This window comes from Sminthopsis crassicaudata, chromosome 3, assembly GCF_048593235.1.
Source record: "Sminthopsis crassicaudata isolate SCR6 chromosome 3, ASM4859323v1, whole genome shotgun sequence".
Classification (NCBI taxonomy): domain Eukaryota; kingdom Metazoa; phylum Chordata; class Mammalia; order Dasyuromorphia; family Dasyuridae; genus Sminthopsis; species Sminthopsis crassicaudata.
Window position 1 is genome coordinate 227,546,160 of NC_133619.1, and position 23,326 is coordinate 227,569,485.

At 31.6% G+C, this 23,326-nt stretch overlaps 1 protein-coding gene across 1 annotated transcript in view; it reads left to right on the top strand.

Moving 5' to 3' along the window:
* ANOS1 (anosmin 1) overlaps nucleotides 1-23,326 on the top strand; it is a 172,416-nt gene that overhangs the window by 101,499 nt on the left and 47,591 nt on the right. The window contains 3 exon segments of the mRNA XM_074302020.1: nucleotides 3,862-4,046; nucleotides 7,308-7,437; nucleotides 19,117-19,322. Of these exon segments, the coding sequence (XP_074158121.1) occupies nucleotides 3,862-4,046; nucleotides 7,308-7,437; nucleotides 19,117-19,322 (521 nt within the window).

Genomic DNA, 23,326 nt, shown 5'->3' on the forward strand with positions numbered 1-23,326 from the left:
AGAAGACCATAAATAGGACCATTTTAGGACATTATTGTTATAAGGCACTCACAATGAGGGAACTTCCTCCACCACAGAAGATTCATAGCTATTCTTTAATTTGTCATCTTAAAGACTTGACTGAGATTAATCATTAAATATTTAACTCAGGATTACTAAGCAGAGATAAAACTTAAATGAAGTCCACCTGACTCAAAGTTCTTTTCTTTATCCACCACAGAAGATTCATAGCTATTCTTTAATTTGTCATCTTAAAGACTTGACTGAGATTAATCATTAAATATTTAACTCAGGATTACTAAGCAGAGATAAAACTTAAATGAAGTCCACCTGACTCAAAGTTCTTTTCTTTATCCACCACATTTAAGTATAATATAAATAATTATAGGCCAAATGCTAATAAATTTTGATGTATCACCATTAAATGGTAGAAAACTTAATTTACAAATCAAGTATTTATTTTTATCTTTAACAAATATATTAGAATTTTCCTGACAGGCTCCATTTCACATCTAATAGACTACTAAAATCTCTTTTAGGATAATGGTAGGATTTATTTTTATTTGAATAGTAATTTCTGTTCCATATCACTCTTTATAAATATATTTATTTTTGGCCTTACAACAATCATATGACTTTAATATTTAAGAAAATATTTTTAATCTTTAATAAAATATTATCTCCATTTTAAAGATGAAGAAGCTGCAGAGATCAAAGTTTGTTAGGACCTACCTACCAGCCTGGAAAACTTCAAATGCAAACTAAATTGCAGAGGCTAAACATTAGAAAGTTGGCCATTTGCCACAACAACTCAGGATGATCATTTGCGAAGGCATGGAAGAGTAGCACTTTGCATCAATGGTGGTATTAATCTCATTGATCAATCAATCAGTTTTTTTTTTTTTTTTCAATTCCCGAGGCAATTAGTGTTAAGTGACTTGCCCAATGTTCAAAGTCAGATTTGAACTCAAGTGAACTCAGGTCCTTCTGACTTTAGGGCAAATGCTTTATCTACTATGCCAGCCAGCTGCCCCTATATCATGAAGACTTGAAATATTGTAGTACAAATTCCAAAAATTCATATATGTTACACTGAATACACACTATAGAATAAGTGGCTGATTTAAATGTAATAAATTATAATGTGAGGAGAATAAAGAGATGATGATGTGTTTTGAAGGAAGAAAAATACTCCACTGTATTTAAAGTCAAAAGACTTCCAATCATAACTGCTTAAAACACAGAGAGATAATATAGTAGAAACAGTGCAAGGTTTGGAGCCAGGAAGACTTGAGTTCAAATCTAGCATCAAACATTTATTTTGTAACCTTGGGCAAATTCCTTATGGATGTTTTGAGAATCAAATAAAATTGTATACACACATATGCCATGTATATTTACACATGTTGCTTATTACATATGTACTATAAACATTATATATGTACGTATATCTACATATCTAGACAGTGTCTGGTACATAGTAGGTACTTAATAAATATTTGTTTTCTCCATTATTTCCTATTTGAACTTGGGCCATCAACTATTCAACTAAAAAACATTTACAAAGCACATACTAATGCTAGACATTATGCTATGTTCTAGAGATGCCAAGACAAAAATGAGATAATTTCTACTCTCACAGAGCTTATATTCTGAGAGGAAAATTATTGAATTACTTTGTGCCTTAGTTTCCTTATTTCTAAACTGAAAGTATTGTATTAAATAATCTTTAAAGCCTGAGATTTAAGTGATAGCTTTCAATATTGAGAATTTAAAAAAAAAAAAAAAAACAACTTGGGTAATCAAACCACATCCATATCTGGTTTGGGCTAATTGTTCCATTACTTTATAGATGTAGACTATGTTTAATATTAAAAAAACAAACAAACAAACAGTAGGTTAATGCTACCTTCTTTTATACTAGATTTCTTGGCTCTCACTTATTTTTTTAAAACTATTTTAGAACATTTTTCTTATCATGTTGTTAGAACTACACTTAAAAAATTCTTCAGCAGAAGATAGATTTTAGAAACCTAATTTGTCCAAGAATAATGAAAAAGCCTCATAATTTACATAATGAAAAGCATATCAAGTAGTGATTGGATGTACACATCTGGTTATGAAGTTGATGATATGTGTTGTACAAAAGTAGACTCTAATGAACTTGTACCAGCTTTAGTTGTTTGTGCTGCTGGGATCCATCTGCACACAATTACATACACCAGAGAGGTTGAGTTACTTCCAATCAAGTGAATCCAACTAACCCTAATGCAAAGCAGATGGAAGCTTTCTTAACATGCAAATTGCAGGATTATTGTACATCATAATTAAAGAGAGATTTTTAAATGAAGAAATTTGAACTGACATAGCCCATGATGCTCATTACATTAGATTAAGGCTGTTGGTTGCTGAATGATATCCAAGATTAAAACCTTTTAGAAGAGGATTTGGACCCTGGGATTTACTGCTGATGAGTTCAGATTTCTTCACCAGCTACAGTATTTATTATAGTTTTATTTACTGTAAAAGATTATTGCATTGGAGTGCCATGGGGAATGGTCTATTTCTAGAATGCAGAGATGGTTCTTTGTGAGTTGAAGAAAGCGATCAGTCTTCTTATTTTTTCTCTGTTAAAAATTTGTCAGAAGTAAAGCATATTAATCACATAAATTACTCTCTATCCCTTAATTTGTACTACCCATTTTCTTACATGATGAAGTTCTATTCCCTGTAACTCCTAACGTAACCCCCCACTTGATATCATACTGACAAAAGAGGAATTGGTTTATACTTGGAGAAAAGAGGAATTGGGATCCGAGGACAAGGGGAAGAAGATGAAAGTAGTCTTTAAAGCTTTCTTTCAGGTTTTGCATATGGAAGAAGGATCCAGTTCCTCAGGCTTGGTCCTTGATTAGACACCTAAGGATCAATGGGTTAAAGATGCAAAGAGACACATTTAGGCTTGAATTCAGGAAAAAGTAGCTTAAAATGGAATGGGCTGTCTCAAAAATTGTATGGCTTTCTCCTCATTACACATCTTTAAACAAATACTTATTGGGAATGTTGTTTTATTTCTTATTTAGTTATGGATAGGGATATGCTGGAGCCAATTCATATTATAACAATCACCTTATAATCCTATTGTTAAATTTTTTTCATGTATTTATATTTCAGAATTTGACAAAAAGCACCAAACATGATTTAATCATTTTGTTGACTGTCCAGACCTAACAACTAATTAGCCAATTACATGTTGATTTTCTGCAGTCTCTTTAATCAATATTTCATTTCATTCTAATCTTTTACCCATATATATCTTGTTTTCTAGAACAGTAATTCACAAACATTTTTATTCAAAAGATATTATTAAGAAATTGAATGTAAACTGAGAATTATGTTTCATATTGGCAGCATTTTAAGTCTATCAGTAGAATCTTAAGAAGTAATAGTACACTCTCTTCCTGAACATTAACTTATGTGAACTCATTATTAATCTGCACTAAGACAACTGGAAACAATAGTTGTCAAAAGCAATCCTACTATTAAAAAATGACCCCTGAGAAAGAGTGGCTGTCGAGATACTACTATTTCAGATTTATGAATCAGTTCAATATTTTAAAAACAATGAGTAAAGCAAAGGGTTTACCATGACATAGACTGAGCTTTGTGTCAGATACTTTAAATAATAAAATATTGATATTTGGAGATCACTTTTATTAGGGGAATTGACTATCATTTGATTTAAGATTAGCTCTTTCTTAGCTCTTACCTTTAACATGTTTTCCTCTTTAAATGCTCACCTTAACTAAAGTCACACAGATTGTTTTAATTGACATACTTTTCTGTGTTGTCATGTTTCAGGTGTTCCTCTGAAGCCCAGGAAAGAATTACGATTTACAGAACTTCAATCTGGACAGCTGGAGATTAAGTGGTCCTCGAAATTTAATATTTCAATTGAGCCTGTAATCTATGTGGTGCAGAGAAGATGGAATTATGGAATCCATCCTAGTGAGGATGATGCTACAAATTGGCAGACTGTGGCACAGGTTAGTCACTTATGGAAGATATATATATATTTTTTATTTTTTTATATGGGTGTGTGTGTGTGTATGGGGTGAGGGGAGAGAGACAACACTTACTATTCACATAAAACCTCAATTTGCTTCTCTTCATTCAAGGTACTTCTTACTATAGATGTAATTGATATCACATGCTGAAGGAGTAATACATGGAATCAAAGGAAGAGATAATATTGAAGAATGGAAAAAAAAAAAACAAAACTTAAATGCTAGTTTAATTCTTTATGTTGTGGTAGATGGAATTAGAGTTAGAAGACCTGAATTTGGGCCTTGAATTGTAGGATCTCAATCTAATTAGGGCTGAAAGAGAATTTAGATATTCTATCCTTTACATTTGAGTTAACTGAGATCCAGGATAATTTGGGTGACTTACCCAACATCATGCAGATAGAAATGACAGGAGCAGGATTTAAATCTGTAAAGACAGTCCTAACTCTGTGACTGTGGGGCCACTTCCCTCCCTTTTGTAGGCCTTGATCTTTTCATCTGTAAAATGAGAAAATGGAACTGAGATACTTTAAAGTATCTTCCTGATCTGTAAAATTATGTTTCTGTGACAAAACTGTAAAAGGATAGTATCTGAATAGCAGCAATTATTGCCTCTAAGAGCCATGTTACCTTAAAAGTCAAATTGAAACCTACAGTACAAGATTGGTTGGACTAGTGAATTTAAATTTGGTAATTTGTCTTATAACTCTTTCATTTCTGTTCATTTATACTCTTCTCACCCCAGAGGATCTGAGATGAATGAGTGTGAGATGCATATTCCCAAACTACTTAATGTGAAGCAGCCAACAGATCATAAATCTCGACTAAGTACTTTCCTTGTTTCTGCATGTTTCTTAAAGTATCGATGGCCCACCTGGATGGCAGTGCTCCAGACGTTTATCTTAATATCGCTTCCTTGTTTTTCCCCCCTTGTTGATGAGGAAAGCAAAATAATTTTTCCCCTTAATGTTGTTAAATGGGCTACCAGCTGTGTGAAAATAAATGGAAGGGAAAAAAAATACATTTTGAATATGGAGCTGATTCATGATTTTTTTTCACAGCTAGAGTGAATTCTCTGCACTTATTCCTATAGATTATTTTTAAAGTTCTCTTCAAATTTTAGTTGGTAGTGCAGGTTTTTTTTTCTGTCTCCTCTAATAACTATAGAAAGATTTTTGATATGAATTTTTTAAACGAACAAGTTTCTTTGCTCAAAAACATTATATTTGAAAAATACGGGATAAATACTTTTAGTATTTAACATCTACAAAAGAGAGAAAATGGCTGAAAGCTATCTATTCCAACTCATATGCCCAAGATAATACTCATTCAAAATATCTTACAAGTTATCTGTTAGGCTTATAGACTTTCTATGAATGAAAACTAACTACTTTCCTAAGTCAGTCTATTATATAGCCTAAATTTACTTTTGTGTGTAACTTCATCCATTGGTTTTAGTTTTGCCCTCTGGGTTCAAATAAAACAAATCTCATCCCTTTTCATGGCTGCAACATCTCTCTTAAATTTGTAGAATAAATATTTTTAGTTGCCTCAATTGATCCTCATATGACATGGATTAAATAAAGGTCCTTCACAATTTTGATTGTCTTCTTCTGGAAATACTACAACTCATTAATGTTCTTTCTAAATTCTGCTATGAAGAACTGTCTGTAAAACTCCAATTGTGTTCTCACAAAGGCATTGCATATTGAGGCTTGACTATTTCTGGTCACTATCTCTAAATTGCCCTTAATTTTATTAGCTTATTTGGCTGTTCTATTTTTATTGTGGATTTAGTGATCATTCAGTACACTAAAAACTCTGATACATTGTTTCAGACAAACTACTTTCTAACCTTGCTTTTGTATCTTGAACTTGTTTATCTATGTGTATGCAAGTGATATCTGTAGATAGTGTACATCCATACATGCATTTATTGACACTTCTCTAGCTTCAAGTTGTATTCAGGAAAGATAAAATCTCTAGTTCTGCATTCAAGTAGGAATGCCTATGTGCCCTCTTTTATCTGTGACTTCTATTGAAATAGTTAACAAATATTTTTAATAAAATTTTTAAAAGATTTTTTTGTATTTCAAAGAAATATATCTATCTTTTGGATAATTAAACAAGTACATACCTACAAGTCAGTGGTTTTTTTATATCATGGATTTATTTGGCAGTTTGATGAAAACTATATTCCTTAGACTTTTTTTCAACACATAAAATAAAATAAATAGGAATACAAAGGAATATAATTATAAGATTTTAAAAAGAGGTTAAAGGTCTCAGATTAAGAATCCCTGCTACAAATGAATGCTCTTAGGAACCAGACATAGTTGAAAACCACTGCCAACCAAATTGATTTCTTGAAATTCAAATGAATCCCTGGTCGTTCTTAGAAATGTAGGAATAAAATTTCAATTAAAAGTAGAACTTACATGCTTTACATAATATTTTTGCATATTCAGCTAGGGATATTTTGTGGAGGAAAAGCATAGTTAGTATCATCGATAAAGACAATGTTAAGGAGCAGACATATTGAATTATCTTAGTAATTCTTTTTTGAACTCTCTCTAGGGTAGGCTATGATTTGTAACATATTTCCTCTGTTACAACTGTGATTAGATAAACAAAAATATAAATTCATTAGTTATCATATAGAATAAATATTATATATATATATATATACATACATACATATGTATGTGTATATATATAATTATATGTATAGGAAAATCCACAGTTTTAAAGTTTCTGATTTTATTTTTAATAGGAAAAACTTATCTTCCAATTCATGAATTCATGCTTCTAGTCTTGTCTCCAATTTAAAAATAAATACTTTATAGATGTATCTTATGAGCATTTTTATTTAAAATAAATGAAATAACATCCAAATATTAAAAAAAAAAAACCCTTTGTTTTAGAGGTCTTGTTATGAAGCATCTATACTTCAGTGTTTTTTTTTTTTTTTTTTAACAAGTTCTTGATAAGAAGTATCAATAACATGAATTCAACTGACTCAATTTTCCCCCTGGGAAGTTCTGCAGTCCTAAGATTTCCTTTGATCTCTGACCCCAGTTTCTATAATTGAGCATGATTAGAAGTATTTACTTAGAAGGTCAAAGGTTTTACAGGTCAAGACTGAGGTGCATCAGCCAACTGGTGGGTGGATGTCTGAATAAACCCAATTGACATGCCAGAATAAAGAGTCTGTGTGTGATATGACATTTTCCCCTTCAGACTACAGATGAGAGAGTTCAACTGTCTGACATAAGGCCTAGCAGGTGGTACCAGTTCCGAGTGGCTGCTGTTAATGTGCATGGAACAAGAGGCTTCACAGCACCCAGTAAACACTTCCGCTCTTCTAAAGGTTAGTGTTGATTTCCTGCCTCTGACACTCACCTTCATTTCGGGTCACATGTGGAATTCAACTTTGTCCTCTTAGTGTTTTATGTTTATAGATTTCCAACAGGTGGGCATTCTGTATTTAGCCATTCATTTTTGCATTGGGAACACATCTATTTGAAGTTGCCATGCAAATTTCTAATGGAGGATGTTTTCTTTTATCTGTAAGGAGCTTGATAGAAATCGAAAGGAGGTTTAATGCCCAAATCTACCAACCCAAGTCTTCATTGAATAAACTAAATCTTAGAAGCAATTTCAGTGAATCAAAATGAATCAAGATTGATTTGGGAAGAATACATTTTAATTTTAGTCAGATAAACACTCATCACTGATTTTATAACTATCCATCATTTTAATTTATATAAAAGCAATACTACCATATTATTTCCTGATTTGGATTAATAATATTATTCAGAATATAAATTTTAAAAGTATTTTGGTCCCTTCTGTTCAATCATTTTACTTAATTCCTTATCTGTAATAATTATCTTACAAACTAGTAAACAAATTATTTTTTAATATTACATTTAAGAATTGGCTGAAAGAAGATTTGTTTAGTCTGTTACTCTGTGGCAAGCACAAGAGAACATCAGGTCCCTTCACACAAATTCCCTGCTGCTCAATCTATACTACCCTGAATTGATTATGCGACCATCTGGATAGGTCATCAAGATACAGTTGTTAGGCCAAATACAGCCATAGACTCAATTGTATTGTTTGTAGATTGCTCAAGACTTACCTATTTTAATTGTTCAAAATTTTTTTTCAGTGCATGCCAAATTAATAGTGAAAAGTATAATTTTAATTTGCATTACTGCAAATAATGCTGTGCCTTAGATTATGAAAACATTTTGGCTGCCTAGTTTATAATACATTGGAGAAATCACTTGATAGGAAAAAAAAATCCTTAGGAAAGATTTTAGCATTCAGAAAACTTAATTATGTTGTTCTATGCACAGTTTCTGTCAATTACAATTATATACCATGTATATAGTACATGTATTTTACTTGTAATTGATACAATTTAAAACTGGGGGCTTAATATAGCATGAGAGATGGATGAACTCTTTCTAAAAACAGCAACATAGAAGAATAGATATACTTTTATTCAGAAAATGTAGGAAAAGAGTGGAAATGGGAGAAATACATTTTTCAAGTAGGAAAAAGACTTTTAGTTAGATGACTACCATTAATATCAAGCAGACTTGAATGTTAGTCATTGTTTAAGAAGAATAAGTATGTGATTTAGGTGCTTTGCATAATTTATATGTAAGAGTAAAATAACTGGTTGAGATGGGGAAAATGGCAATAGAAAAATATTATAGGACATTTTATATCTATAATGATAGATTCGATATAATCTTAACAATTCTTTAGTAAAAATTAGTATTGTCTAATTACCTGTGTGAACAATATGAACTGATCATCATAGAACAATTCTATACCTTTGTCCATTGGAAAAGCAGCAGCAAATTATCCTGCTTTATATGCACAGAGAACCACATCTGTCACACAATGTCTTAATGATCTGGTAATGTAATGAAGGCATTATATTCTGAATTCAATAGATTTGGCAAAATGTTGCTTACCTCAGTTTAGTCCTTTGTAATTTTCTAATCTCCAACGAATTGTATGAGTAAGCACTTGTCATGTAGTATAATTTCCAGAAAACCTTTACTGCTCCAAAAATTTTTCATCAGTTTTCTGTTCTTCGTCATTCCAATATTTGAGTTATGTTCCTTTTGCTTAAAACCCAACCCTTGTTACCTTTTAGAGTATAAGAATCTTTAAGAATTAATTTTTCATCATATGACTTTATGCCATACAAAATAATTTATAATGTGTCATTCATGAAAATATGTTTGGATATAAAATAGGATGGAAGGGAGAAGGAAGATAATAAAATAGTTTTGTCTACTTTGTAATTTCGCTTATCATAAGCAAACAGCAAGCTAAATGCAAAATGACAAAACTAGGATCTGAAATGGATATGAATAATCTGGAGTAATAAAAATTAGATTTATCTTTATGAAATGTTAATCCCCAATAAAAGCTTAAAAAACCCCAAGCAACCATATTGCATAGCACAGAATTGAGATAATATTGTTATATAGTAGTGACTCTGAAAAAAAAGAAAAGAGTATTTTAGTGGATCTAGGGTTAGTATGTGATACAATATGTCTGCCAAACAAAACAATCATGAAACTACATTTTTAGTATTCAGAAAAAGGGAGATGAAATTTCCTAATTCATATCAATGATCATTTCAAATCAGGTATATTGTTTTCAGGATTCAATCCCATATTTTAAAAGAATAATGCTTTAATATATGTCATGTAAATATTGTAAGAATGTTGAGGAGATTCAACACATCATTTTTAATCCAATTAAACTGGCATCTTTTTTTATTCCTCACATACCCCATGCCATCTCCTATCTTTGTGCCTTTACATAATATAAATCATTATGTAAATTCTAAATGTTATTGTTATAAAGAGAGCTACAACAACTTTTTTTTTTTTTAAGGTATCATAAGGTCAGAGCTATACATCAGAAGTATTAAGCAAATGTAAAAGGTTTGGGCATAGAACCTTGGAGTATGCAACAACAACTGGAAGGTTCTTATGTAACTTAAGGAAAAACTTGATGAGGGCTTGAGTTAGGATAGTTGTAATATAAATGAAAAGGAAGACATTTATCGTAGAGGCAGGATCCACAAGGCTTGGGAACTGGTTGGAATTTGAGAAAGAGAAAGAAAAGAGTTAGAGATAACTTAACATTTTAACCCTGAATACCTGGAAGAATAAGTGGAAGGATATATTTACCAACATAGAGATATTTTTAAGAGAATACATTTGGGGGGGGGCATATCATGAATTGAGTTTGGCAGACATCTGATTGAGTGGAGACATCTAAAATGATGGAAATGTCAGAATAGAGTTCTGAGAAATGGGTTGGTGGTAAATATGTAGATATACTCATCATCTCCATAGAGATAATTACTAATTGGATGATGCTGCCAAACATATGGATAGGAGAGAAGAAATCCAAAGAAAGAACTCAGGAAATACGTTAAAAATTGGGTGAGGAGTCCATAAAAGAAGTTGAGGAGAAGAGTTAGAGAAGAAAAAACCAAAAGGTGTCTGAAGCTATTTCTGAAGTAAAAGAAATAGATACAACCTTTTTACTTATCATTACAACTTGCTTGGCCCTAGTAAAACTTTTAAATAATTTTTTTCTTTTTTAATCAATGCAAAATGTAAATCATATTTATGTATAGATTTTCAAAAATGTTAATTTTTAAACTTAATTTTAAAAGAATGATGTTCTGATATACTAATTTAGAAAATAATTTATGAAAGGAGGAATCCTGTTTAATGAATTGGAAATCTTTTTGTATTCCCACATGGATTTTCATTAAATATTTAGTTGTCTATACATTGCTATCATTTGATTATGATACAGTAGTAATCCTACTGAGAAAACTAATAGAATGTAAGTCTGTATTTGTAGTAAAGGGAAACAGCAAGTATTCTAGTGTTAATTACAATTTATAAGGAAATAGCCCCTTGTTCCTCTTTTTTTTTTCTCTGTTCTTTTTTAACTTACTCATTTACCCACTCCGTCCTCTAAGAATTAAACACTGTTATTTATAAGATCAACATTTCCAAAACATAATCTAAGTCCTGGTTTAGATAGTTTGAAGTGAAGATTACATCACTATTTAGTCTATATGGACTGTATGGACAGAAAATTTGTATGTGTCTAGGAGGGTAGTTAGGGGACCATCATTTATTAAGTGATTACTATGTGCCAGGTGCTATGCCAAGTACTAGGAGTAAAAACATATAAGAATAAAAAAAAGATAATTCCTACCCCAAAAGAAAATAAGTGTTTTTCAAGGAGACAGGAGGCTATGTTTACATACTTCACTAGTTTGATTGATTAACAATGCATTAAAGCAAAAGAATGAAGATGTAGTTAACTTGTACCTCCTCATTAAATTGGATCTTCTGGGAGGAGCTAACCAATAAAAGGGAAATTATGTAGAAGTGATACTTTCTAATATGAGACATAGACCAGGATTAGAATGAGCTTTCAGTGTCAAGGGGTTCCTATGGCATGGTATATAGAGAACTGGAGAAATGAGTCAACAGTACAGTCTGCACAGGAAGGAAAGAAAGGTGAACATTTTTCCATTTTACCATTCATTTTCATTAAAGTTAAATAAAACTGGAAGAGAAATGTACATTTAATTTCTTTTAGTCATACTATCTCATTTCCATAGACTATAGAATTTTAAATAGGAAATTCAAACTATTTGGTATTTTATTTATATGGTAATACCTAAATGCAAATCTGGTTTGATATATATATATATATATATATTTTTTTTTTTTCTTGAATTGGTTAGGTATTATTTAGTTCATTGAAAACTATCAAACCAGTTAAGTATGTAAACATAGCCTCCTATTTCCTTGAAAAAACACTTATTTTCACAATTTCTCAACACCACAGTGTTTTTTGTATAGTGACTTTTTTATTATTTATGAGCTGATTACTTGGTTGATATATTTTCTTGGCCCCTTCTTCCTTCTTCTACCTCCTGCTGTTTGCCTTTTGGTTATCTCATTACTTGCTGTTATTTCCACTAGAGTGCATATAGGGTAATAATGTAACCCAAACTCTAATAACTTTCAACTGATTGTTTAAATTATCAGATAAACAGATTGATATTCTTGGGAACAAAAGCAACTGATCTTTGTATTTCCATTAGCCATATTTTGTTATATCCTATTAACAAATTACATATATATATATACATACATATATATACATGATATTTATATGTATATATAAATGTGTGTGTATTCATTCTAGAAATAAGTATGATTTAGGGAATATTATGTTTTATTTTTTGTTTCCTTGTTTAGAAAAGGGAAATAATTATATTAGAATATTTTAGTGTATCTTCACAGAGCCCTTGCCAACAGTGACAAAATGTTCACAGATAATAAAGCTATTCCTGTCTCCTTTAAAGCATTTATCTTTATGGCTGCAACCCACTTCATATTAAGAACAAATACAAAGCGTTACAGTGGAACAAAATGTGGACTAATTTTGGGATCTTTTTTCATGATAGACAATTAATAATCTCTAAGTTTCCAACAGGTTTTAAATGCATAGCCTCTGCTTTTACTCTGTTATATAGATAACACACCATATTAATATCTATTGTTTTTAAAAAACATTTTCTTAAAGGACAAAAATTGATTCATTTAATTTAAATTTCTATATGATATTGAAAACAATTGAGTTCACAAATTTGGAATGAGGATTTAAAATAGATATAAAAAATGCTAATGGCCAAACTACTAGGTTAAAACATATCTTTTCTTTCTAAAATAAACAATAAACTAAAAAACAAAAATAAAAGTTACAGATAGTATTAGTCACTATATTAGGTAGTTTTGCTAATTAATTTTGTAAAAACATTCTCAAATTGGTTGGTTTATGAAAAATCATAAATAGGTTTATTGATGTATAAAGATGAAATGCCCCAAATATGATTTTTTTGGTCTTCCACTATTAGGCAAGGGCAGCAGCCCGAAGACATTTGTGTTAATTTTTCTGTTATTAAGAAATATAGAGCTTGAATGTTATGGTGCCATGTCATATTATATTGATGTGAAACATATTTTGTTATGGGCATGATCGAGATCAGGAGGTCATCTAGGCTTCTGGTGAGATGAGTTGATTACATTGCACAGCTGTGCAGGTGTTAAGACAGATGTCCAGGTATGGACATCATATGGTATGCCGCATAAAAAGGAAAGTACAAGGATTTCTTTGAGAGTAGTTCAAAGTAAGTATTGAAAACAGTGTGACCTGGCACAGTATATGGAAAAACCAAATAACTTCATAAAATCAAGTAAAATATTGATCATCCTACAATGAACCTACCCTTTTCTTTTTCTTTTCTGATCAATAGTTTATTTATGAATATTCTGCATGTAGACTTTGATCTGATAGAGTTATTAAATTGCTTGAGTTAAATCGTTATGTGAATTTAATTTTGAGATGCTGTTATCTAACTATATTATGTATTTATCTCTTGATTTATACATTTTTGTCTAAACAACTAGCTGTTTCATTTGTATGTTTATTTAGAATAGTTCGTCTATTAGTCATTATTGAAAGCAACAATAAATAAATGTTACCTAGCTTTAATTAGGTCTTTAACTATATACAGGAATATTTTCATTCATTCCTGATTTATTCCCTGTCACATTCTGAATAGTAGTCCTAAATAATTTCCCCAATTCTGCTACTATATTGAGAAGGTTGTAACCATCTACCCTAAGATCCTCCATGTTTCTTTCTTCATATATTCACACTTTTCTGTCCTTATGTGTCATCCTTTGCTCCCAAACTGGATGATATGGCTGTCTTACAGGCTTTCTACTTTTTGCTCTGGATCCTATTCCTTACTATCTCTTTTTAGATGAGTTTTACTTCATCTATCATTTCTTCTCTCATTCTACTGGTTATTTAATTTTTCATACCCCTGACAATCATCTTTCTTAATACACAGGTCTATCCATAATAGTCTCTGCTTTAATGCTTGTGTTTCCTTTTAGTTGATCTGACAGAATACAAATATCTTACCTAAGGCCTCCTACAATTATGGTTCTTATTTACTATCCCAATCTTAATTCATACTAATCTTTGTGTGTTCTTTGTCCTAGCCAATATGAACTACCAGCTTTTCCTCAATATGAACCTAATGCAATTTGCATAAGACTGGCATGTTAAACATGCCAGGAATATATATTCTCCTCATCAATACCTGCTGAAATAATTATCTTTCTTCAAAGGTCAGCTCAGTGACTATGTCTTTTATATAGACTTTTTTGATCCTTCCAGATAAAGTCTTCTCTGTTGTCTCAAACTTTCCTGAATTATTTTGTCAAGACCTCTGCTTTGCCCTCATCAGAGCTAACTTTGAATCATACTAGCCCATCTAAAAATAATTCTTCATCTTTTGAACACAAACTTCCTTAATAATAAGATCTATACTACATTGTGTTTCTAGAGCCTAGCACAAATGTATTTTACCTATGCATCAATTAAGAGATATTTGTTGAATTGAAATGCATTGAAATTACATATAGTAATGGGAAGGAATAGAAATGGCCATTATTTATTTGGAAATTCTTGTCTCCAAAATCATTTACATGCTGACAAAGAAAGGAATCACATTTACTTTCATTTAACCCCTAGCATCATCTAAGTTGAGCACCACAGCAGTGTTCCATGTCATTAATTTTTTTTTTAGTAAATATTGCATTGACTTTAGGCCTGATGTGATTGGCTTTGTAAATTCTCATACAGGCAAGTTTTTAAAACAAAAATTTCAGATCATCAGTTTTTCTCTTCTTTGGGAACTAGTGCTTAATTTGTCTTAACTCACATGGAAAACTATTCAAAGAGGGTAAGAAACTGGGGAAAAGATATTCCTGTTTCACCTAACCAACAAGATTTATTAAGCTCTTATTGTGTGCCTGGAACTGTACTAAAAAAAACCATACCTGTTCTCAGAACACTTATATTCTAATGTGGAGAGGCAGCACTTAAATATTGGGAAACATGAGAACATGAAGAGATAATGTTATAGGGAAGCAGTAGGGGAGAATAGGAAACAAATACTTTAGAAGGTAGATTATCTCTCAAAGCAATCCAAAGACACTAAGAAGTAGAGGTGAGGAAGGAGAACAATTCAGGCAAAGGGAACAACCTCAGCAAAAACATGCAGATGAATATGAAATGCCACATATAAAGAATAGCAAATTTACTAAGTTGAGTCATAATGTAAGTAAAATGAAAAAAGTAGGATCCTGATGTAGAATATTTATTTTTAATTTATTCAATAACATAGATTTTTAATCTGGGTCAGTGGCAGTTTTTGATTTTGTTGGCATTATCTGGTTACATTTTGATAATTATATTCTAGAATAACTTTTTATCTGTAGTTTGACATATTTCATTTTGCATAGAATGGATGCAGAGGCTTCATCTGATTGCCAAAGTGGTCAAATACACAAATATGGTTAAGAACTCCTATGCTAGAAGTAATAGGTGGTCAATATGATTTGTTAAGTAGAGGATCAGCATGCAAGTATAATTCAGGCTTGTTGAAGTGAAGAAGTAAGGAAAATACTTCAATTATGATTACACCTAGAGTATGAAAAATGGTGTAAAAAGTAAAAACAGCCTATTGCTTATGTTTTAAGGTGAATACTAATTCACCTCACCTTTTCTTTGCTTGCAAATTTCCAAAAGCAGTAGACCACGTTTTAGAACAGAAGCTGAAAAAGCATTTTTTCATTAAATAGATAACATTTAAGTTTTGTAAAGACATTTTGTTGTTGTGATTTTGAACTAATATCATTAACTTTGTTAATGCATAGATCAACTCCTCCAATAGTGTCTAGTTATTTTATTCCAAGTAAAAGGAATTGCTTAAAATCGCTATTTCTCTTGTAGGTTTTTCTTTTCAAGATGAAGTTACTAGTGCATATAGGGTATAAATTACCAAGGAAAAGGAAGCAGATGACATTGTTTTCCCAGCACATAAGTACCATACTGGATGTGATTTCATGCATACATTACTGAGTGTTAGTAAAACTAGAGCAGACACCCACTTGCAGTCATAAAGTTTTCTCTGTGGTTCCTAAGGGACCCATGAGTTTTTTTTTTTTTTTTTTTAATACAGTTGCACAGCTGGTTTATGTGTACCATTTTAAATGGGCAGAGCTCAGCCTTCTACATTTGCTTTGAAACTATTTAATGGCTGGAAACTTGTCTGCAACACAGCTTTTGAAAGAGTTACAAGTTGTAGCAGTCACAGATACTGTCAAATGATTCTTTTGGAGAAAAAAAGTCAAGATCTTTTAGCCAATAAAATTGAAAAATGATTTTGAAATTAGAGCTAAATCAGTTGATATATTTATGTTCAGGCTGATATTTCATTTAAAAAAAGAGTGTATTCTCATTTCTTTTGAAATATAAGTGACCATCTTACAGATATTTCATGCTTAAAAAAAGATTTAATGTAATTTATTTGGTAAGAAATTTTGCTCATCAACCATAAGGCAGGAGAGAATAAGATATAATTAGTTATTCTAGATATCTTGTACCTTCATAGCCCTTTAAAAACTATAGTTAATTTTCCTTTGATGTCAGGAATATGGTTTCTGGGCTTAGCAAATAATTCTGTTTGTAAATACTATGTATTCTCCCCCACACTGTGTAGTGTGAGGAACAACCCCCCCCCTCCACTTTTCTGGTATGCTACATTTCCATAGTTTTGTTTTCAGTGACCTGAGCCTCATTTTCTTTGCTCTGTAATCTTTAAAATGGTGATAAGTAATCTTATTAGTCAAATTGTACAGTAAAATTTTAAAGATTTCCCAACATGCCACAAATAAACAATGTTTCATATGGTTACTGACCACAAAACCTTAAGAAGTCACAAATCCCAATAACTGAAAGGTTCTGGCTTGGGTTACTAATAGCAGTTATGTGTAACTCAACATGGCTAAGTTCTGAAGGTATATTGTATACTAACCTATACATGGAACGTGTCTTAACTTTGGTACTCATGGGGAGAGAGATGTGAGAATGTGAGGTTTTATTAGAATGGTTTTATTTTCTTACATTTACATTTTTCAAGTTATCAATAACATACTTTATTTTGTAAATAATGTGTTATATTCATAACTTGAACACAAAATAGTTTTCTCCCAGAATATCACATTTATATTTTGTTAATGTTTGACTGCTACAACAGAGGAATAAGAAGTTTTTTCCTTCACTATTTCAAAGTAGAGTTAACTGAATTTATTACTTTCTTTTATTGATTTCATGACTGAAATGTACAGCAATGTGGTCTCTCTCACTTTATCCTCTCCTTTCCTCCCCCCAAAAATTAACTCATAAACTCTGTCAAGCTTAAACTGTATCAATCTAGATGAAACAATCCACATTTAGGAAAAGGCTGCTCAAATATTTATGAATGCTACACATGTCCCTTTGCATATTTTCAGGTTGTGAAGTACCATGAACTATTATGGGGAAAAATCCTCTGAATCTTCAGACCAATAAAAGCATGTTTTAACTCTTAAGATGATAGAAATCAATTTGTGCCACTTAAATCTATGGATTACAGGTTAGAAGAGAGAGGATTATGCCAAGTTGAATGCATTAAGGACTAAATAACAACTTTATATGTGTATATAGTTATTATTCAGTTATTTCATTTGCGTCTGACTTATTGTGACCACATTTTGGGTTTTCTTGGTAAAGCTACTGGAGTGGTTTGTTTTATTTTTCCTTCTCCAGTTCATTTTACAGATGAGAAAACTAAGGCAAACAAGATTAAGTGATTTTCCCAGGGGGTCCCATAGCTAGTAAGTGAATGAGTTTGAATTTAAAACTCAGGCTTCCTGACTCCAGGTCTGGTGCTCCATCCATTGGCCCACCTAGCTAACTACACACACACACACACACACACACACACACACACACACACACACACATATGTATATGTATAAAAGACTCCTTTTTATTTAATCCCCTAGATTTTTTAAAGTAAAAGTTATAACTCTTTAAAATGAGCAAAAAATCCCCCTAAAACCCAGACTTATCCTGAGAGCTCTTTATAAACTTTTCCTTGATTTTTCTCCTTTGTAATAGGAGAGTATTTGCTGATTAGCTTCTCTGGAAAACACACAGTATTTTAAGATTAGAGGTGATGACATTGTTTCCCTATGACCATGTCTTTTATAGATAGTCCATCTGCAAAACATTTATGGTAAGAAGAATTAATTTTTACTGCTAACTACAGACCATGCAGTAAAGTCTCTCTAGTTTAACACATTTTTAGTCAACTTCAGAGTGGTTTCTTTTTGGAAGATTTGTAGCATCATAATTTCAGAATCTAATCTCTTCCTTGACGTTGAAAAGGCTTTGGTGTCTGAGAACAAGCAGAAAAGTTAAAATTGCAAAAATAAATGTTGTACATAAGTCATCCAATTTGTAACATGAATACAGGATGATGCAGTTTGGCTTTACTTATCATAATATATGGTTTTTATTAACCTACATGCATTGACTGTTGTAATGTCATTAAAAAGAAGGTTGTTACTTGAATGAGTCAAATTTCTTTGCTTGCCCTATTGTTTTTAAGGATAGGACAAGGATATTAGGATATTTGCTAAATCCTACAGGATTCCAGAAGAATGATATTATGATGTATGAAATGTTACAACTGTAACTAAGTCTATTGCAGGTGCTGTTAAATATGTGGAGGATTCATTGTAGCCTTCAAATTAGGATCACTGTTTTGAGACTCACTATTCCTTTGGGAAGGTCATAATTGTACAGTGTGTACACAATACCATACATATAAACAAATATACTACATCACAAAAAAATCTTGGTCATTGTAGGCTATTTATTGCATCAAAGCCATTATGATTTTTCTGTAATCTAATATTTATTATTAACTATGCCAAATAGCTATACCTAGGAATCTTCTTGATGAGTCAATAATATTTTTGCTTTTTATCTGGGGCTTCAGATCCTTCTGCTCCACCAGCTCCAGCTAATCTCAGAATTGCCAACTCCACTATTAATAGTGATGGAAGTGTGGCTGTAAGGATTATTTGGGACATGCCGGAAGAACCTGACATTCCTGTGCATCACTACAAAGTCTTTTGGAGTTGGACAGTCAGCAGCAAGTCAGTTGTGCCATCTAAAAAGAAGAGAAGAAAGACAACTGATGGGGTAAAGTACAAATTAGAAAGAAGAGCTAATGTTCTGCATGTGCTGGAAAAATACAGTGTATAATAGATCTAAGCAGTAAAGTTCCAAATGAGCTTAGAGATAGAAATGATGAAAAAAATAAATTATATATGTATATGTATAAAATTTGTGTGCATATAATACACATATGTATATGTTTATATATGTATGTAAACATGTATACATATATATACACATATACTAAGGGGGAGAGGGAGAGAAGGTTTATAGAACAATATTTTGATAGTCTTATATTTGGGTTTTAAAAGTTAAAAATATAGTTCAGTTCCTTGTTCAGTTCATGCCCAAGTGACAGTCATAGTTCACAGAAATGGAAAGGAACAATTTCAAATATCTCCATCACAGATGTTTTGGAACTGAAAAGACTAACTCAGAGTTGTTTATCCACAGATGTGGGGTTTTAGTTTTTAGGATTCCTATAAATGGAGGAAGAAATGTGCATTTTGCACATATATCATGATTTTGCATCTCTAATAACAGTTCTTGGAAAACCCAATGGATTAAAAGATAAATTTTTGAAGAATCTCCCTCTTTCTCCCTCTTCCACCCTCTCCCTTTTTCTCCTTCTTTCCCTCCTTCCCTCTCTCCTGCCTCTCTGTATCTCTCTTTGTATGAAATTCCTTTTGAAACATTTTGCTGAAATGAAATTTTAATGATACTGAATATCCTGGACCATATGCAGTAGATAATATAAAACTGATTTGGTTTATTTAATTTTCCCTTACTACACAGTATTTTAATTTTGCAATATTGTGACAGCATAAAAAATGCCTTACCCTAAAGAGCTTATTTGATGTCTCATTATGGTGTCAAGAGGACTCTCAAGAGTTGAAGAGTGTGCCACTAGAACATAGATATTAGGTAGGCCCACCCATCAAATTAGAAAGATTTTGAATAGGAGATTGGTGACACTCTATTCTTCACCTGTCATGTGAGGGAAAGTTTATCTCAGACTCAGATAGTCAGTATGAAGATTTGGTAACCATGTGATCATTCTTGTTTTGGGCCATAGCAACTCATGAAATTATCATATTATGGAGATGTTATGATTTGCACTGATCAGAGATCTTTTTCAGTAATAAAATAGGTTAAAAAAAAAGAAAAAAGAAAAAAAGAAAGAAACAATAGATAGAGTGTTGGGGCCAATTTCAGGAAGACTTATCTTGAATTCAAATCGTGCTTCAGAAACGTCTAGTTCTGTGACCTGTTGCCCTCAGTTTTTTGTTTGTTTGTTTACATAAAGTGAATTAGAGAAGGAAATGAGATACCTCTCTACTGGTTTACCTTTATCAAAAAAACTTCAAAAAAGATCATGAAGAGTCAGATATGGCTGAAACTGAATAACAACAATGTATAATATGAAATGAAATTGAAATGAAACAAAAAAAAATACATTTAATTGAAAAGAAAATACTTGGTGTGATTACTTTTGTGATATGGTTTACTGGGAGAGCCAACATGTTATGGTATATGTAGAAATGGCCCCATAATCAAGAATAATTGTTTCAATTCCTGCTTAAAACATATATTGGATTTATGACTCTAGATAAATCACTTAACCTCTTAATTCTCTAGATAGTTCTCTAGTAGGAGGGATTTACTCATTTGGGAATTCCCTGTATCACCGAAATCACCTGTCTAGTCCCTCTTCCTATTCATTATGATATCAGGGTTATCTAAATCCTGTGGTATGCAAGTTAATTTTATTGCCTTATAAATAAATATTCCCATATTCATCCACAATATTGCTTTCTGTACATTTACCTGTTTTCTATGAAGATTACTTGAATACTGAAGAGATTTTCAGGAATTCGTAATTCTGTACTTATTCTATTTAAAAGAATGGAAATTATGGAAAACGACAGCATTCTCATATGAAACAGGAAACAAAAAAAAGTATTTTTCTAGTCAATAATCTGTCAATGTCAAGCCAGGAGCAGAATAGGTTCTAATATCATAGAAGAAAAATGTGAATTTATATGCCCCAGTTATCTTCCTTTACACTGATGATTCATGAAATAAACCAAAGCTTAGGGATAGACAAATAGGCAAGTTTAAATGTTAGGGAGTTCTTCATAAGATATATCTATTTTACAGTATGAATTTGAATTTGTTAAAGTAAAAGGTCAAAGCTACCTGATACCAATATGTCAATAAAAAAGGATGATGCTCTTATCAGAGAAACTGCTTAAGATAAGCATCATATCATATAAGCATCATCTCATCACTTATTATTCCCCTTTGTCATCTTCTCTGTTCTTGCCTTTTAAAATCCCTGGTTTTGGTCCGATAGCAACTCTCAATTTTGCCTTTAATTTAGTTATGAATTTGATTACTCCATGAACTCTGGCTTCATTAAACATAGCATCATAAATGTGCTTAGAGTTAGATCAGCTCAAATCAATAAATTGACAAATATTTTTTAAAGCATCTATTACACTCAGATACCTTACTATCTTTTACTGGATAGAGTACATTCTGGGAGAACATTACCATTGCTTCTCACATTTCCTTTAAGAGAAGAATTGGTGTTAATATTCCCCATTAGTGTGATTGCACACCTAGTCCAAACTCTATGCAAACTTATGCATGACATCTTATTGACTCTTTTAGATCATCACTTATAGCACATAGTCTACATAGTCATTTCTCAAGATGGTTGACCTCTTATCACTGACATATTTGGTTTTCTTCTCTTCCCCATAGAGACCATTATGGTCTCTTTTTCAAATCAAAGCTGCTGGCTCCATAACTCTTAACTTGAGTTTTGACTGCTCTGTAAGCTCTTTTGGGGTTTGAGAAATACTCTGAAGGTTCAAATGCACTAACAAGTGTTGGGTTGTTCTTGTGCAATGCTGGCTACTCTGCAGGGTGCAACTGATGCTTCGAAAAAGATAACAAGTGACCTGGATCTGGGCAATTAATTATTCTGCCTGCCAATAGCATAATGATTGCCTCATATTCTTTCACTTGGAAAATAGAAGAGCTCTCAAGATTTCTGATCCATATTGTTTTTAATCTTCTTTGCTGGGAACATTCCATTTTCTAAGCCAAAGATTTAAAAGAAAATCTTTTTTCCTTGAGCAGTAAAGATTTGAGTTGTAGGTACACAGGGAGTAGTACATTTTTAAAGATTTTTCTTAGGTTACTGCAAATGTCTTGTTTTATCTCTTTTCCCAATCTTCATGTTGTGGTATCTCATCTGCCTTTATCTTCTTAAGGGGTACAATGAAATTCTCAAGAAATTGTTCAAATAGGAGATATTTATCTCATTTTAACTTCTTTATAACTTTAGGTAAAAATATAAAGAATCTCCATCAAAGTGTTTTGGTTTTTTTAAAATTAGGCATAAATAGTGTAGAGGATTGACTGGGGTAAATTCTCAACCTTTACATAATATTCTCTTACCTTGGAGGTCAATGTTTAAGAAACAAACTCTTCAGAATTCTGACTATATTGTTTGTGTATCTACCTAGATGTGTCATGGTATGATTTACCAGTAGATGCTTCTTTATGTATATATTCTTTTGTGCCTGCAATTGAAGCCAGGTAGTAGGATTTTTTTTTTTTTTTTTTTTTTTGGTAAAAGTACTTGGAAATAATTGCTTCCTTTTGCATAGTCCATTGAAGTTTACAAAATTTTGTAATTATAACAATCTTGTGCGGGTAGTTTAAATATAATTACTCCAATTTTTCAGATGAAGAAACCAAGGTTAAAAGAGATTTAAATGGCTTACGCAGGGTAACAAAATTGGTAACAGACCTGGGCAAGCAACAGACCAGTGACTTCCTGTAAAATGTTTGACTCACTATGGAAGAAACAGCTTCTTCTATATGATAATATTTGATGAATTAGAGAATCTGTAAATAAGGATAATAATAGTAACTAGTATTTATATAATGTTTTAAGATTTATGTACATTTTACAAAAATCTCTTTTTATCCTCATCATATCCATAAGAGGT